General features: G+C 39.1%; 3 protein-coding genes across 20 annotated transcripts in view; 2 read left to right on the top strand and 1 right to left on the bottom strand.

Moving 5' to 3' along the window:
• Positions 1-19,012, top strand: part of LOC117607241 (discs large 1) — a 371,089-nt gene that overhangs the window by 107,377 nt on the left and 244,700 nt on the right. The gene's annotated exons all lie outside the window — the stretch shown is intronic.
• On the bottom strand, positions 585-2,990 carry LOC117607245 (very long chain fatty acid elongase 1). The gene is made up of 4 exons (XM_034330714.2): positions 2,401-2,990; positions 2,049-2,320; positions 1,661-1,963; positions 585-1,477 (listed from the first exon to the last, which is right to left on the bottom strand). Exons 1-4 carry the CDS (start codon positions 2,444-2,446, stop codon positions 1,310-1,312), a joined length of 789 nt encoding a protein of 262 aa, XP_034186605.2. The 5' UTR covers positions 2,447-2,990; the 3' UTR covers positions 585-1,309.
• Positions 9,860-19,012, top strand: part of LOC143306068 (uncharacterized) — a 70,369-nt gene continuing 61,216 nt past the window's right edge. The window contains exons 1-2 of the mRNA XM_076692159.1: positions 9,860-10,372; positions 10,761-11,302. The gene's annotated coding sequence lies outside the window, so the exon portion shown is untranslated. The remainder of the gene's footprint in view (positions 10,373-10,760; positions 11,303-19,012) is intronic.

Below are 19,012 nucleotides of genomic sequence, written 5' to 3'. Positions count from 1 at the left end.
TACGAATTTCTCGCATTAACAACAAATTCCAACGAATTGTTAAATTGTTTATGCGCAGAAAATGTTATTCGCGCAAATGTGAAGTGTTCGCGTCGCAATAATGTTGTAGAATTGACAGGTGAACAACCATTAATTATACATTATACACAACATTATTATAAACAAGTGCAAAGATGCAAGCGCAACGGACTAATTTGGTAATTTCAAAATTTGCGCTTTAACCGAGACTTGGTTTGCGCAAGGCCTTGTAAATATTGCTCTAAGTTGTCGATAATATGCTACTGCCGTTGATTCAAAAATACATTGCTCCTGGGTCGATAATCTACTGCGATTTTTGGAAAGCCTACATGAAAATGGACAAAAGAAATATGCCAACATAGCGTAGTCAACCATTCTCAAAATTTTGTTGATTAAAATACGGGTATCCATCCCCAAAACGCTTATGGAGAGATATTCGCGCAGATATTCAACAATATGGTCGTAAAGAGTGCCATTTTAATCATTATTTAGCTGAAATTATGTTTAATAATAAAAAAGCATACGATTTTCATAAACGACTAGATGCATTTTTCGAAATAATATTTATTATATATCCTTTAACAGAAAATATAAATGAATAAATGTTATAGTAATTATTATCGTTGGTAAATATTTAGATTAATGAACTCACCTCCAATCGCCACGGGTTGAGTATGAGATCAAATATTAAACTTATTATTATTATTATTATTATTATTAAAACCATACATAGATGTGATAGGTTAGGTTAGGCTATATATTTAAATCCAGCCGCCTTACGGCGACCGGCAACGCTTTCCTGAAATAATAGTGTTGTTTAAACAATAACGAAAGCGTTGCCAGCCGCCTTGTGGCCTTCTAACTGATTTTCTATTGGCTTGTACTTACACGTGTGACGACTTGAGCACAAAGGTGAACAATGACGTCAAAGCCACTAGCCCCGCAGATAATAGCATAGGGGGGGTACCTTTTTTTCGTGGGATTAGTGGGTTTGGATTTGTGGCGACAAGGTGCGAACTAGGGATACTACGTGTTGATCCCGAAGAAGAGGTGCGAAATACAATCACAATTATTCATTAACATATTAATTACTATTTGCAATCTCACATTAGTCGAGGTTTCTTTTATTGTAGCAGTAAAACATTTTTAATTCCAATCTATTATTTAAACCTAAGTATTATCTGTAGGTATGAATTTATCAGTAAAATGTTCGATCAAATATTTTATTGATTTTAATTCAAACTCACTACCACAATGATTGATGAGTGAGTTCAGTTTCTTTCAAAACGATTCACTCCACTTTCCTAGCGGGTTTCGTGTACGTACTTTTATAGAAACTGTAAAACAGAACGAAATTTATAATAAGATCCAGTATCCCAAGAACGGTGGTTGGCTTCAATTGATTGCAGTTTGGCATAAACGCTTGTATTGAGTATGCTATCAGGACGATGAATTGCACCTGTGACAAAGAATGAACATGTAAATAAATTAAACGTCACAAATATATGTGGTAAGGTTCAAAAGTTTCTGGTATCTTCTTAAAATAATAAATTATCATGCGTCGGACTGAACGTTGATATTTCTATGACAGTGAGGCCAAAAATCTTTCGAACCTTACTTTAACTAGTTTATTAGTACTCACCATTTGTGTGATAGTTATCAGTGGTTTGATTGGATTAAGTATCCTCTGCCATTTTTCTCCAAACGAACTCAATAAATAATACGAGTACATGATCACATGTACGGCACAGTTCACTAGCATTGGGAACGATGCTGGTGCGACTGGGACGTATCTTATTACACTCCAAACTAATAAAGGTGTTGATACGTGATGGTACAGGTGTAAGAACGAAATTTGTCTGTTCTTTTTCCTCAGTACAAACACTCCCGTTTCGAAGAGGTCGACGATTTTGGTTATTAACACGAACCATAGTATATAAACTATCTGAAAGATTGTTCAAATTCGAACTTTTAAACCTTCCTGGACTCAGCATGTTAACAATTGAACGGGAATTATGAATTTCAAATACCTTCATGTTCTTCGGGGTGTTAGAGTAATCTGCTGGTTCGCAAAATACCGTTATTTCTGTGAACCAACCCGCACTGATAAACTGTTGCACTATGATTGCATTGCTGATGATTTGAAAGATGTTATACCACTTTATAAAGGTTTTAAGATTGTACGGTTTTCTGTCCTTCATAAACTTCGGCCCACATTTTAAGACAAAGTATAAATAAGAAAAGAGGATAACAGGAAGGGTAATGGGGGATTGCATAAGCGGTAAACTGCTTATTCTAGGATCTGAAATTACGATAACGATCGACTTCATTGAATGTTTTCACTGATAAAAAATTCGTCATTTTATGGAGAGCACTACTCACCGGCTTTTTGATACCAATAATAATCAAACATTTCTACCAAATCCATCTTTGACGATTTTTGTTTTCACTTTATTAAAAAATAAGCGGATTAACTGATTGATGTATTGGTTATTGAGGACACAGATTTACGTTCCTAACAGAATCTTTGTAGAACGTTAGACGCTTAAAAGATACGGATCCGTATTCGGCTATGAAATTAATTATCGATCCCGTACGTTACAATCGAAGCTTAGGTTCGCGTCGTGTGACCCTTTCGGTATGAACCACTCGTATTTATGAAGAAAAATGTACACGCATTTCCGTATACGTGGCGACTTCAGTATTCTTCGAATTGAAGTTCATTGTATGTATATATTTTTCTGTGAGTGTTAGGAATAGCAAAACAGTTTCACACTTTTCAAGGAGTAGTATACACAGACGGAAATTACAAATTTTTGTTTTTCATTAGATTTGTTGGTAATTACACTGTCCAACAAATTTTAACTTTTTTTCTGTTTTTCGAATCCCACTGGGTGATTCTTATAGTGTTTCGTACGCTGATTACGAATCTGCAAACGATTTTGTTCCTATACGTACAATTTTTGAGAAATTTGATTTTGAAAAAAAATCATATTTTTCAGATTTAAACAAATTTTCTGACGTAATTATAAAAGATATAGAAATTCTATTTACACTAAAAGATTCTGTAGACTTGCCTGAATACAACGATACCTATATTTAATATATTGGAGATGTTTAAGTATGTTTAAACGATCATGGAACGCGGAGGGACCCCGATTTGGCACGAATTTTTTAGGATATTTTTCAATTTATATATATTTAATTAAATATATTTATATATATTTAAATCCAGCCGCCTTACGGCGACCGGCAACGCTTTCCTGAAATAATAGTGTTGTTTAAACAACAACGAAAGCGTTGCCGGCCGCCTTGTGGCCTTCTAACTGATCTTCTATTGGCTTGTACTTACACGTGTGACGACTTGAGCACAAAGGTGAACAATGACGTCAAAGCCACTAGCCCCGCAGATAATAGCATAGGGGGGGTACCTTTTTTTCGTTGGATTAGTGGGTTTGGATTTGTGGCGACAAGGTGCGAACTGGGGATACTACGTGTTGATCCCGAAGAAGAGGTGTGAAATACAATCACAGTTATTCATTAACATATTAATTACTATTTGCAATTTCACATTAGTCGAGGTTTCTTCTATTGTAGCAGTAAAACATTTTTAATTCCAATCTATTATTTAAACCTAAGTATTATCTGTAGGTATGAATTTATCAGTAAAATGTTCGATCAAATATTTTATTGATTTTAATTCAAACTCACTACCACAATGATTGATGAATGAGTACAGTTTCTTTCAAAACGATTCACTCCACTTTCCTAGCGGGTTTCGTGTACGTACTTTCATAGAAACTGTAAAACAGAATGAAATTTATAGTAAGATCCAGTATCCCAAGAACGGAGGTTGGCTTCAATTGATTGCAGTATGGCATAAACGCTTGTATTGAGTATGCTATCAGGGCGATGAATTGCACCTGTGACGAAGAATGAACATGTAAATAAATTAAACGTCACAAATATATGTGGTAAGGTTCAAAAGTTTCTGGTATCTTTTTGAAATAATAAATTATTATGCGTCTAAAAATCTTTCGAACCTTACTTTAACTAGTTTATTAGTACTCGCCATTTGTGTGATAGTTATCAGTGGTTTGATTGGATTAAGTATCCTCTGCCATTTTTCTCCAAACGAACTCAATAAATAATACGAGTACATGATCACATGTACGGCACAGTTCACTAGCATTGGGAACGATGCTGGTGCGACTGGGACGTATCTTGTTACACTCCAAACTAATAAAGGTGTTGATACGTGATGGTACAGGTGTAAGAACGAAATTTGTTTGTTCTTTTTCCTCAGTAAAAACACTCCCGTTTCGAAGAGGTCGACGATTTTGGTTATTAACCCGAACCATAGTATATAAACTATCTGAAAGATTGTTCAAATTCCAACTGTTAAACCTTCCTGGACTCAGTATGTTAACAATTGAACGGGAATTATGAATTTCAAATACCTTCATGTTCTTCGGGGTGTCAGAGTAATCTTCTGGTTCGCAAAATACCGTTATTTCTGTGAACCAACCCGCACTGATAAACTGTTGCACTATGTATCCATTACTGACGATTTGTAAGATGTTGTACCACTTTATAAAGGTTTTAAGATTGTACGGTTTTCTGTCCTTCATAAACTTCGGCCCACATTTTAAGATGAAGTATAAATAAGAAAAGAGGATAGCAGGAAGGATAATGGGGGATTGCATAAGTGGTAAACGGCTTATTCTGGGATCTGAAATTACGATAACGATCGACTTCGTTAAATGTTTTCACTGATAAAAAAATCGTCATTTTATGGAGAGCACTACTCACCGGCTTTTTGATACCAATAATAATCAAACATTTCTACCAAATCCATCTTCGACGATTTTTGTTTTCACTTTATTAAAAAAAAAAACAGTTGAACTGATTGATGTATTGGTTATTGGCGACACGGATTTACGCTCCTAACACAATCTTCGTAGAACGTTAGACGCTTAAAACATACGGATACGTATTCGGCTATGAAATTAACGCTACGTTACGATCGAAGCTTAGATGCGCTCTATGTGCCCCTTTCGGTATCGCCCACTCGTATTTATAAGGAAAAACACATTAGAATTCAGATTAAATGATTGGTTGTCATTATGCACATATATTTCCGTAAATCGTGTAATTTTAGTTGTGTGTATGTAAATTTCTCTGGGTGTTAGGAATAGAAAAACAGTTTCATAATTTTCGAGCGTAGTATACACGGACGGTAATTACAGATTTTTGTTTTTCATTAAATTTTTGTATTAAAAAATGTTTATCTTGAAAAGGCAAGTTTATAAAAATCGTAAAAGTATTTATCAAAAAGTGTCGAAAATCTATCGTGTAATTAAAATTTATATAAAATCAATGAAAAATTAGCATTCTCTATACATTAAATTCCCAGATTAATATTTAAAGATTCTCGTCAACATAATATTTCTTTCTAAACTGATTTGCATATGAATTAATTACATAGATTGACTCCGTGAACCTCTACTTCATTGATTATTCAATTGTTGCTAGTTAATATGCTGCATACAGTGTCTCACATTGGTACGATGCGATACAATATTTCTTTTTCTGGTTGCTATTTTTCAAGGAGAAAGATTTGTTTTCTTTATAGAATATCTGCAAGGAAGTAATCAAGGAATTATCGTAAAGTTGGATCTGCGGATCTCCATGGGGAATATATAAGTATCACCGAGCGAGGTGATTTAGTCGATGGAAGGTATCAGGAGAAGAGAATCGATAGGAATTCGAACATTTAGTTTCCCTCAATTTCGCATGAAAGCGGGCGCGAGCCCCTCGAATCGTAATGAAAAAAGTTTAACGCATCCCTTTACATCGGTTCCATTTTTATCAAGAATTAATACGGATTTGAGAGAAAGAAATTTTTCCTATAAATTTCTGTTTTCCTGTTCTCACAAAATATGTCGACACCATTGGCAAGATCCTCGATATCCCGGTATCCTCGAACCGAAATATCGAACACTGATCTCGTATTCAAAGAGTTTCTTTGATCTTTCGAACTTGGAATTTCCAATAATCGCGCGGAGCTTTGTCTTGTCAGCACGTTATCGGGGCTGAAAAGTCAACTGCTGGTTAAAAGTTTAAGAAAGGATCCTTGGGCAAGCCGTGAACCGAGAATCGAACGAGAGCAGTTTTGCTCGCTCGTGTTTCGTGCCCGTGAAAGTTGGCAGAGAGATGTATTAAGCATCGCTAATCGAGGTAAGTTAGTCGACAGGAAGGTAGGAAGAGTAAAGTGGTAACTCGGCTGGCATCGGGAGCAGCTCGCAAGGGCCAGGAAGAGCATTAGCTGGCCCCCAGAGCCTCCCGCTAAGTGCTGCAATTTATTTTATTACCCTTCACGTCCGCGTTTGGAAACCGTCAGTCCGTGCTTCCAATAGCAACTCGCGAAAATGTAATTTATCGATTAGCCGAAAAACTTCTGTCGGATTTCATTTCGACTCTTCGCGGTTCGTGAACGGAAATTCATTAGAAACGATATTGTATCGTTTCGTATTCACGAATAGCACGTGCCTACAGGATTACGTAACACTTGAAAAGTTGTTTTTAATTTCCCAGAAATACGCACACCGCATATATTGTCATTGATTATTCGACGTTTGTCTTATCAGCGGTCATTGTTTTTCATTGCAACTATCGCAGTTCGACGCGCGATAAACCGATAGAACTTTTCTCGGTTACCCAATACACGGAATTCTCGGGGCACTTTTTTCGGTTACCCAATACACGGAATGCTGACGAACAGGGGCGGGTGGCAATGGGGCGGCTTGTATCGACGAGGCGAAAACAGAGAGCGGGGTCGTTTTGCTGGCTGTTGTTGACACTTCGTTTCTGTCGACCTTCTCTCCCCGTTCCAGCCTCTTGTTCGCAAACGAGAAGTCTGATCGGATTTTCCTTTCAATTGTCTTTTGATTTACGGTGTCGCCGCTCTCTGAACAGCACCGCGGTGATGTAACGTGTATGTACGTTTCTGCTCGCTTGTCTTCGCGAACGGGGAGAGGTGGAAATGAGCATGAAAATAGAACGAATCGCGAGCGTGGCGAACGTGGAAAACCGGGTCATCCGATGAATCGAACCGTCGTTGTTTCGCCGCGATGATTATTGAGTAAATTTAGCGAGTTCGTGTGTCGTTTTCGTGAACTTGTTTCAATCGAGCTACGAGCAAGGATGTTCTTGCCTATCCGCGCGTAACTATCAAGCGAAAGTTGAAAAGGGAAAAAATAGACAATTACTATGGTTCGCGTTCTGAAAGAAGGTTGTTTCCTTAAAAACGAGGGAAAAAGAAAGGTAGAACGTTCTAACGATCGTTTAAGAAACATCGTTTAAAAGAAATGTAAGCCCGTATGTCGTCAGACTCACGTTTAAAGTGGGACGAAAGCAAAGTACCGGAAACGTGGGTGGTTTGCGCGTGACAGAACAACAGCGCGTTGAAAAGAAAAAGTGAAATTCCGTGTCGTGGAGCAATTCGACCACGATTCGTTGTGGGATTACCGCATTGCTCAGCGACACGTGATATAATTCTGTGCTGTTAATATGAAATAAATCCGACGATTTGACCATCGTTTTCCACTCGCGAGGCAGGACTTAAACATAACTAAATACGCCCGAATATGCCGTTTAAACGTGACGTTGTTTGTTCCACAGCTAAATGCATTAAGGGGCTTTAGAAAATAATTCTGTGTATATCATATTTGTGGTTTATAATTCGATCGGCTTTTATAACTATTCGAACTAACATTTCTGAATTTAAATTTCCCCTTCTGAATCAAGACCATTAGACGGACCTTTCAACTGTTTCCCTTATGAATTTTATACAGATACACAGTTTTATTATCGTTTGATATTCAATATTTATCGAAGCCAATGATAAAAGTAGGGTCGTAATATTGCTTCTTACTTACAAGACTAGAATACAATTGCTTCAACAGCGGCTCTTTATCCTTTCGTATCTGTATTTTCCTTTTTCACTTGGAGGGTGGAAACGTAACGACGACCACGAATTGCAAGAAAGCGTAATGGCAAATTAGACTCCGTAAATTTCCGGCTTTTATTATTCTTTTTCTTTTCTACCCAGAGGCCGAGGAGGCTCCAGTTATTTCGCGTAGGGATCTCGCGGAGTGAAATTACAAGCCGCTTCCGTTGGCATTTTAATATCAGAACGTTTCGTAATATTCCGATGCAGCGCGTTCATCGGTAGACAATATCGGTAGTAACGCAAAACGATTGCAAAAACAGCTGACGCAGAAGACGGCATCAATTTAAATGTAATGCAACCCGAGAGTCAATGGAAATGAAAACACTGGCAACAGCGAGCAACCGAATCGTTCTGTTTATTTGCGAATAGAATGAAAATTTCACCGATATCCGTCAATGGAAATATTGAACTTGTCATTTCCGCGATTTCAAAATATAAATCATAATCGTAGCGCAAATGGGGGCGGGGAAAAATCATAATCGCGATGATAAAAATTGAATAAAAGCAAATGAAAAGCTATTCTAACCAGTGCTTCAGTATTAAAGATAATTTATCAAAACCATGGTATTGCTTATTCGTTTGAAACAGAATCGTTAGAGAAAAGATACTATAGCGAGAACAGCTTGTTCGAATAAAACTTTTATTTCGATTATTGCCGAAGTAGGAAGTCGTCGACGTTAGTTTCCTCCACGAAGTTTTATTTCTCAGATAAAGTAACTTTTAATTAAAAACTAATTTTTTTTTTAGACAAACATAGTATCATTGGGGCTAATATTAATTTCAGTATAAAGCAAACGCGAATGAAATACTACCCATGAGAATTCTTTTGAATATAAGGATTAATACAAAAATTTCAATTAAATGGATGAAATATAAAAAAATTGTTCTTTACATATGTAATGTGGAAATGGGAAAAATTAAATGTTGAAATTAATCAAGATCGGGTAGATTTAGTTGGCAGATAGGAAGGCAGAGGATTGCAAGCTCAATTGATTTCGAAAACGATTTTCCCCAAAAACGATTTAGATCTCTGGTAATCCCCGGGCTCCGGTTGTCGAAGGCAGGGAACAAGTGGAACAAACGGTTCCAGGTAGAAAAGCCACGTAGTCAGTGCAATTCTGCCAATCGACACTGTTTTTTTAATTTACCGCTATTTTCCACCCTCCTCTCCAAATTTTTTTTTTTTGTCTCCTCGCACGTTACGTTCCCTGTAACGAAATATCCGCAATGCTGAGCTTAATACACTGTTTCTTAATTAAGTAATTGAAAGGTAGCGTGACGTCGAACGAGCAAACCTATCAATTACACTCTCGATTGATTCGAGTGGTTTGTATCGGAACGTCAGTTCCATTGTCCCAGATACAAGAAGGAAACGAATGGAGAAAGGGGGTGAGAAATGGTGATCGAGCGGACACAGAGAATATTGTCACAGTCGTGATAAAGGAAACTTAGTAAAAGGATTGATATTTATTTAGAAATCCTTACAGCCTTTTTAAATGCAATGAAATAATAAAAGGAAAAGAAAATATTTCGAATCAAAGGTGTTTCACACCTGTATTTCTACGAAATCTCTTTCCATCCAGGAATCTAGAAATAGAGAAACAAACTGGGGCAAAGAGAAATAGCGGGTTAGAGTAGTGCAAAATTCAGTGACACAACGATGCAATGGTGCAAAAAACAACACGGTCTACATTATGAGACGGGGAGAAAGAAAGAGAGAGAGGGTAGGAGGAGGAAAGAAAAGTTAGAGAAAGAGAGTTGGTAGAGGAGGAGAATAGCGGAGCGGGGGATGATCGTCGTGGCGTTTGCGCCTGGGGTTGTCGAGGACAGCGCAAAGAGGGTGTGCAAGGGTGATCGGCGTAGGTGGCGGTGCACAGAGGTGGGAGGACAGGGAGAGGCGTGGAATTGGTGGAAGCAGTCAGTGGCTCGCCGCGCGCCACAACGACCGTGGGATCTAGTCGTTCAGTTTTTCCACTTGTTACTGTATCGTGCCCTTTTCTCGCCCACGTCGTTCCCCTTCCCCCCCTCCCGGTTGCCTTTGTTTCTTATTTTCTCTTCTTCTTTTCACACCTGGACCGTACAACAACCGCTCGACACCCGTGGTCTTGAAACGTGCCGGGATGGTGCAAACACGACGCGTCGAACTCAAACAGCAGCATCGTCATCTGTGATCTAGTGCTTCCGGTTGTCGAGCGATCCTGATTTAGTGATCTGGGAAACACGGTGCCATTGTTGTTGCAGTGTGAATTTAGAAATGTAAAGAAAACGACCGGGTTCTCGTATATCGTGAACAAGTGACGCACTTCTTTCGTGTTATCGAATTTTTACTACGGTTTCTGAGTATGTGCTTTCTTTTATTTGTGGATAAATTTTCGATGTAAATATTTTTTGCAAGGCACGATGATGTTTCCGCGTATACTTAATCGGGAATATTATAATTGAAAATTCTATTTCGTATTTTGAATACATTATACAAATTGTACGTCGCGTAAGTCTTCGTTGCTTCTGGAAAATTTCATAACCATCATGCCGGCTGCTTCTTTTCCTAACTTTTCATTATGAAATTGTGCTTTCAAATTTCTTCCTTCGCGAATGTCGATCGTTCCTCTTCGCCGATACTGTTCGAGATAAAATCGTTTCTTAAATCTAAAATAATAGGGACCCTTCGTTTAGGAAGCATTAACAGCATCGTGTCAGAGATGCAAAAATTATTTACATTAATCTACAGCTGTTTACGTGACAAGTGAGATTCGACGGATAGTTAATTGGTGCAACTGATCGTGAAACGATCGCTGGTGAATTTTCATACGATGTTGCGTCTTTCGTGTTCCTGACGCCACCTAACCGACTGTGATCCGTATTGGCAGCGCACGATTTGTACTGGGTGCAATCGACTCGTGTGCGCCGCGTTTTTCACGAGTTCTCGATACGCGAAAGGGACGCGTTCGTCCGTGTACGATCCGGCTGGCAAATCGAGAACGCGGGATTAATTCGTTGTTGAACGAGATCGCTGATGCGTCGACCTCTCGTCGGCTAGTGTCTGGTTGTTGACCGAATTTCGTCTCTTTCTTTCTTTTTTTTTTTTTTTCTTTTTCTTTCTCTCTCTATTCCACACGGAAAAGCTCGTGAAAAGTGAATGACGTTCGCCTCTGTTCGTCCGTCCACGATCTTTTTGGGATAATGGTGTTCGGAGGAAGGGTTGGCCGCTTTGTTCGGCCGCGATGATTCGCCTGTTTCCCGGCTGATGAATTTCCACGAACTTCAAAGGAGGTAACGTAGCGTGGCTACCGCGGCGAAAAAAGACTAGAGTCGGAGGAGGAGGATTTTTTGTTGGTCCCTTCGTGCAAGGGAAAAAGGAACTTGTTAGATATATGCAGACACAGACACGTACGGTGTTGTCGATCTCCTCGAGTACTGAAATTGCTGGCACTCGTTGATACGAAAAATGGTTCGTTCGCGGCCATTACCAGCCGGCAGGAGAACAAATGTGGCCGCGGTTACGGGCTCGCGAACCAGCGAAAGTGGAGAAACTTTTTCTTTTTTTCTCTCTCTCTCTCTCCTCGAAAGCACTTCTGTCACCGAGACTGAATTATATGGATTTCACAATGGAGCTACGATAATTCGTCGTTGAACACGACGTTTGAAAAACATTTCAGTTCCATTAAGGCGTAGCTGAAAAAAATCTACCGTTTGATGAAAATATTGGAAATGGGTGTAAGGGTGGTTATCGACGTAAAGAAAAATGGAAACGCAAAGTGACACTTAATTTTGATAAAGGATAAAGTTTAAAGACGAGGGAAAGGAGTTTTGAATTTCTTAGGAAAAGGAGTACCATAATTATCGTCAGTTTTCTCTGTAATATCCACATTTAAATACTCTGCGCGAATCACGGGATAAGTAAGAAGAAGCTTAATTTCCGGCTAAGTAGTTGCGAGACTGTTGTATCGTTAAGTAAATCCTGCCGGAGTGTAGAATATAACGGTAGGCAAATAAGGAAGTCCTTTTCTCTTCTCATTTTCGTCGACAATTTTATTGAAACGACGAATCTCTCGTCCCTTTCAAAGACGAGCCTAACAAATTTTTCCAGCGAACACTTCGTACGTTTGTTTCGCGTCACGTAGTTGCCACAGTTTTCTCTTTCTATCTCGTTATTCTCGAATAATTTCTCTGTTCGTCCTTTAGCCTCGACCGAGGTCGACACCCTTCAAAAGCGAGATAAGCAACGGTTTTCATTTCCTGCTAGAAGAATCGCGACTACTCGCGAGTGTCGAGTAATGAAAATGCGACTGTGGTTTCAGACGTCTCTTGAGACAACATTGACGCGAAACGTAACAATTCCTCTCATCGAAGTAACTCGAAATTATTCTATCCTTTTTTTATTTATCTATTTTGAATTCGAGTCTGCCTCGTCCCACTCGTACAATGATTTACAGCTCATCAAATTTTAATTACTGCTTGAAATCGATGAAGTCATTCCGCGATGTGTTTTAATTATTCTATCCATAAACTGCGGCTATAGAAGCTCGGTTAATATTTTCTCTCGTTCATACACTCTCTGCACTTAAAAACACATTTATCTTGGCGGAATAAATCCGTAGCAAACACTGTAACGAAAGTATCGCTTTCCGTGGGAGCAATTTGATTCAGATAAACGGGCGATAAAATTAAATGGATCGTAAATCCTGCAGATTCTTTCGAAGATAGTGTCTCGTGCATTACAGGATTTTAAAATTACAAAATAATAGTACGATGACAGAGTTTCGGCGTTAAAAGACTCGTCTATCAACCTGGTTTACCTGTTGCAGCTTCAAAACGCGTCGTATATTCTGCTACGTGTTTCATTTAATTAGCGAAAGCGACGTCGAATCGGTAATACCTGCCGAGAATACAGTGGCTGAAATATTTATGAAGCAGCTAGTTGTTACACGAGCGCAAACCTTGTCTTCGTGTTTCCGATTACCTCTCAATTCAGTACACCCTTTGATTCTCGTCACGATTTGTCGAACGAAACGATTCGACCCTCCAGATTCGTCGAAAAGTATCGATAAAATCTCTGGAGCAGCTGATGTCGGGTTATACGAAATAAAGGTTAAAGAATATCGATAGCGGTGGCTATCAATAGTTATCAATGATCATCAATTACATCCTCTAATTAAAATTCTATAAAAATGCAAAAACTTGAAAGTGTTTTAAAAATGAAAATCGATAATAATTAATACTCTATCGATACTTCTGCACCTCTAGTCCTGAACGTATTGCGCCATGAATGGTTCCAAAAATGAAATAATAGAAAAAAAATAGAATTGTCAAATTTTCGGGTGAAAATGCGAACAGCATGTCGCAATGAAAACGTTTCCTTTCGGTTGGTCATTGTACGAACGGTGTTATGAAAGTTCTCGCGATCCATTTCGCACGGCGTTGTTTCGAGAGGAAACGATTCGAACACGGGTCAACTTTTATGGGCAATTCTCGGAAGAACGATCAACGAAATAAATTGCCGGCGTACGCGATAAAAAATCGAAAGATGGCAGGAGGGGAGAGGGGTGACATAGGAGACCGCACACGAGTTTGGAAAAGTTGAAGGGAGATATTACGCGACTATGAAAAACGAGCGACACCTAAGAAAAAGGGTATCATCCCCTTTTTTTCTCTCATACTATCACGAAGTCATGAAGCGGGACGAGCATTTAATAAAAAACCAATTGGATGACCTCTTTCGCGACAGTGGCCTTGTTTCCCGTATAAAACACCTTCTTTCATGGGCTCTTTCGTAAATTGCAGTCAGTTAAGTGTCGCGTATCTACTTTACGATGCTCAATCGAGGATTATGAATCAGTATAATGTTTGATTAGGATACTTATATCCTGTCGAATGACATTTTTCGTAAATTGCAATGTTAATTGTAAATTAGACAGATTAATGAATCAGAGTTTCACGAAGATCTATGCGTAAAATTTGATTCCAAGTAAAATACTAATGCTATCCGAAAAGGTTGATAAAATATATTTTCAACATCGACCGACCTACTTTGTTATTCGCTACCATTCCCCACGTACAACGCGAAAAACGAACAGTTTCAACGGGAATGAAAAACGGCACGATTGCCGTTGTCAAATGGATTACCGAAGCATCATGTCGAACCCGTATTCATTAGTCAAACGAGTTCGGTTGCCGACACTCGGTTCGTCGTGTTTGATAAATCAATTACAATCTAGGACATCGAAACGCTCGTTGCGTTGAATTCAAACTTTCATAATGCATCCTTCGGCGTTGTTTGCTTAGTAAATCTCGTTGGGAAACAATTAATGATCGCGCCGTGACAAAAGGCCATCGTCCACTCTCGCAAATCCCTGGAAAGTTTGCAACAAGTTAACTCGAGAAACTTATGCTCGAAGGCGAGCTTTTTCAGAAGAAATTCGAACAACGACGTTGTTTACTGCTAAACCTGGCTGTGAATCTCATCAATTTATAGTTTTCTCTATGAGATTTCATTTTAATTATTTTGTCGCGTTAAATTGGTTGTGAACGGGTTAACGAGAGGCTCACGAATTTTCCTTCGTCTGAATAACGAAAAGGTTTCCACGAGTGATCGAGCGATTCGTTAATGATTTTTGTTCGAAACAGTTGAAAACGATGCTCTTGGATGTATTCGATATTTCGAACGACAGCTTCGGGCGTTTCAATTAAAGTGTCTCTATTGTCGAATCGAATTATCACTCGAAGCACGTCCTTCAGTTTTTCCATCCCGTTTCGTAGATTTTACGGTGACGAGGACGATATTTGCACGAGTGAAAGGAACGAGGAAAAAAGGTTTACAAATATTTAGCTTCCCGATGCTGGGAAAAACTCTCGCCGGTTCGTAAAAATAACACCGTGTGTACATATGCATACTGGTAGCCTTAGGACACTTAACAAACTTCGTGTATACATAAGATACGTTGCGCGATCATTGCGAAACATAAAACAACCACGAAATCACGTTATCGTACTAGAAAGATATACAAATATTCGTATTATCGTTTCTATGATTTTTCGGAAAAAAGATTCGTTGATTCGCGTACTTGATTGATTTGTCGGATAGACCGTTGACCAGTCGCGTTTTCTGATTACTTATTTGTTGAATAAACGTTCGTTGGTCGTTCTAGATTTGAATTTGCCCGGAGGCACCGTGTCAAAGCGTAGAAACGATCGCTCTGTTCCGTTTTACAGCCGCTTTGAATAAACTGAGGTTTAAAGGGGAAAATCTCGCGTGTATCTCGAAATGAAGAGGAACTTCCCTTTTTACGGTTTCGTGAGTATAAATAATCTAGATTGGATACGTTTCACGAAGTTGGAGTTTGCATTCCATGGAGTCATCGAGAGAAATTATTGCAAACTAAAATTATTCGAATGATCCTCTGGAGCTTGTTGTATCTGATAATTACATATTCCCTGGACGATAATTACCTTAACTTCACTCCAGAACTATGTCCAATTCCATGAAATCAATTTCCAGCTATTCGTGCCTAATGTACTAAATCAAATAGTCTATAATCGATATTGTAATAGCGTAACAAGAGAATTGTCTGGTGATCGTGTCCACAAGGGAACACCACGAATCATGAGTGAAATTCTTTTGCTTAACGAAGGAACTAAAATTTAATAGAAGTCATTTGAGGTGAACTTAAATAGTTGCAGCTGACGAAAGATTAAGCCGTTGCCGACGATAAAGGGTTTTCCTGAGCCACGTGTCTTTAAGGACACGAAGGATTTGCATATCGACTCAACCAGTTTGCATGAACGCGCGTTTGCGGTAAACCGTTGAATAGAATTACTACCTAACTTGTGGAGGATCGTGCGTGTATGTGTGCATGTGACGTAGATCGTAGATGCACGCAGACATATGTGTCCTCAGTCGTACGTTAGATTGTCATTGGTTGAAATTGAAATGTGGATAGCGAGGATCACGTGGAATTAAATGCATCGGTTCTGTCCATTAAAGGATCGTGTGACCAATGAAATTTCCTGACCTATCAAAACTTTGCGCTCGCAAAGTCCCTTTCAAGCTTTTCATCGTCCAATTTGCTCCATTCCTATTGATCTTAAGTATCGAGTTGGAAATGTACTGGTCAGGAAAGTAGGGTTTATAATGTCGATCTGGAACGTGAATAGTGAATAGCGAACAGCTATAAGGTCGAAGTGGGAATGAATATTTTTAGAGTACAATTTCACTTTGAAAAGATGCAAGTTGAAATTGCGTAGATTCAGGTGCGAATAAAAGTGTCTCTGACTGAACAAAAGGGATGAAGTGAAACTTACATTTTTGGCCTTCAATGCCATTACATTGGTAGGATTGGGACTTGGAAACTTTTCTCCGAAAGGTCGGCGATGCACGGAATGTATTGTTATACTTAAAGTTACCTGAATGAGTACATGGTAAACCATTAGAAAACAAGGTTTTAATGGAATTCGTGCATAAGATAGATGGAACAACGGTATATCTTCGTTATGAGACGGAACCGCAATCAATAACGACGCTTTTACCGACGCATACTACCACACCACAGTTGTCAATAATGGGTCATGTCGTGGTGGTTGTAGAACCACGTGGCAGGTGTTTCAAATTAATATCTGATCCACATTAACAACGTAGATCAGCTGGTGAAGAAATGTGTAGAAATTATTTGTATTTATTGTCATTAAAAGAAACTTCTGCTTGTTGGCCTGACTATCCATATGGTTACACTACTCGCTCTCGTGTTATCCTGAGACTATACCACTTATTTCATAAGTATTTCTTAACTGTTGAAAAATTTAATATTCTTAAATTATCGAGACAGAACAGACAATGAAATATACCTACTTGTTCTGGAGAGGAATGGAAAACTCGATATTTCTTGGAAGACAACTGGAAATTGAGAATTTCAGTGGACTATCTTTCTCAACTGACGTTTCTTTAGTAGAAGATCGAGTTATGCCAGTCCGTACGTCGGGACTTGTAATCAGACGCGACATTCCAGCAAGAATAATTACAGTCTGCCTTAAACGAGCGGAAGTTAAGAGTTTGAATTTGCAAATCTCACTGTGGTTCTATCATTCCCCTCTTCTGTCGCTTCTTCTGATTCTTCTTCTTCTTCTTCTCGTTTCGCAGTAGGGCCCCTCGTTTTCCCGCGAAATTTGTCGAATTAACTTTGTAAATTTGCATCCCCCTGCCACCCTACCAACTACCAAAATTAAACTGCAAAGCTACCCCCGGAGATGAATACGAAATTTTTCAGTCCCCGAACTAATTTCCGTTTAAGGTTACCATTCTAAGTAAAACGAAATGTAACAAGTTTCATGGTCCGTAGACCATGGTTTCATGGGCAGTAAAGAATACCGTTTTAATTGCAAATTCTCCCATGTGTTTTGATAGGATGCAACCTGTCGAATCGTATCGAACGTAGTTTGCAACTTCAATAAAGATCCGAGATCAGCCACGGGAGGATGCGTTTACGTTAATTTTCACTGGTTTACCACATAAATTTTCTTCTGTCTTAGCTAGTTGCAGGTAAACGGTGTTTACGTGTAACACAATTAAACTTCCAACAACGAAATCAGTGGAATGCAGCTATTTTGCCAGCGAGAGTTACGGCTGTTCCATGAACAAAAGCTCCTCCGCTTCTTCTTCCGTGTAATTCGATTTCAGAGTCCATTAGTTTATGTTAATTTTTCTCGGATGCGCTTCGAACGGTTAACGAACTCTGAACAGAATGCTTTGCGTTATTTAATGGACTGACTAAATCCGTAGTATCGTGGATCGAAAGTTGTGTTTTTGCCGAGGAAAATTTCGCCGGTAAACGCGATTAACGCGATAACCCACGGGCGTGGAAATTTGATACGAAACTCGGGGATTAATTAATTATGAGCATTCTGTAAGCGTTACTCGCGGAAACGGTGCCGTTCGCGAGGAAACTTCGAGACGTTGATTAAGCGTGCTACCTGAAAAATTATCCAATAATTGAATACCGTGCTTCTTCTTTAACTACCGCTTCGTCAGGTTATCGAATATCTCTCGCGAATTACAAACTCCTTGCGAAGTCCAATTTTTTAACCGGTGTAACGATTCCCCGCCGGGGATGGGGGCAAGGTGAAAATTTGAAACTCGCCCGTGAAGCTAGCTGCAACTGCACCCAGGAATCTCCATCTTTCCGTTAACTTCGAGCGACGAAAGTGCAGACACCGTAGCCGAAGCCATCCACGTGGGTCGTACCACTTTCTAAATAGCATTGCAAGCTTCATTAAAGTATGTTGCCGCATGAATAACTACAATTGAAACGGTTAAAACTTCTTTAGGAAAGTTTCCATGAGCCGGAGATAAACATGTTTTCCGTTTCGAAGTTCGTTTACGATGTGTACGCAGCAGTGTCCCACTTTATCCGATTATTTATTCGTACGGGATGAACCCTTTTCCAGTGTGCACGGTAAAACAATGACGAATGGTAAATGCGAGTAGCGCGCATTTGATGAGATAGATGTTTAAAAGGAATTAGGTTGTCTATTTGCAAGATTGCATATCTTAGTGACTGAATCTGCGTAATTGAAATGCGAGGCCTGGGATGGTAGTAACGATTGAAGTGGTACTTCTGAGGCTTCTAGCTGGGTCATTAAAGTTAATGAGTGCCAGGATGGAAGGACATATTACGGAGAAACAGCGAATCAGTCTGAAGCGTTTTATTTTCGAAGGAATACCCGTTTAGGAGGCGACGGATTAAGTTTAACGGTTGCACATTTCGTAGAATCTTCCTTTTTATATATCTAAAAGATGCTCGAAAAGTTGCAAAATTTCCTTGAAAAAATATCGTATCGTAGAAGGAAGCAAATCGTCCGTAATCTCAAAAATGGCACCATAAACGATTATCGTAAGCGCACATTGTTGTATCATGATCTCCTTTGAAAATTGAACGCCGCGCCGCGAAGCTTATCCGAGCGTGGGGTTCGACTCGGTGAAGCTGTAATTCC

This window comes from Osmia lignaria, chromosome 14 (genome assembly GCF_051020975.1).
Source record: "Osmia lignaria lignaria isolate PbOS001 chromosome 14, iyOsmLign1, whole genome shotgun sequence".
NCBI lineage: Eukaryota > Metazoa > Arthropoda > Insecta > Hymenoptera > Megachilidae > Osmia > Osmia lignaria.
This window is presented reverse-complemented; position numbering and strand designations above follow the sequence as displayed.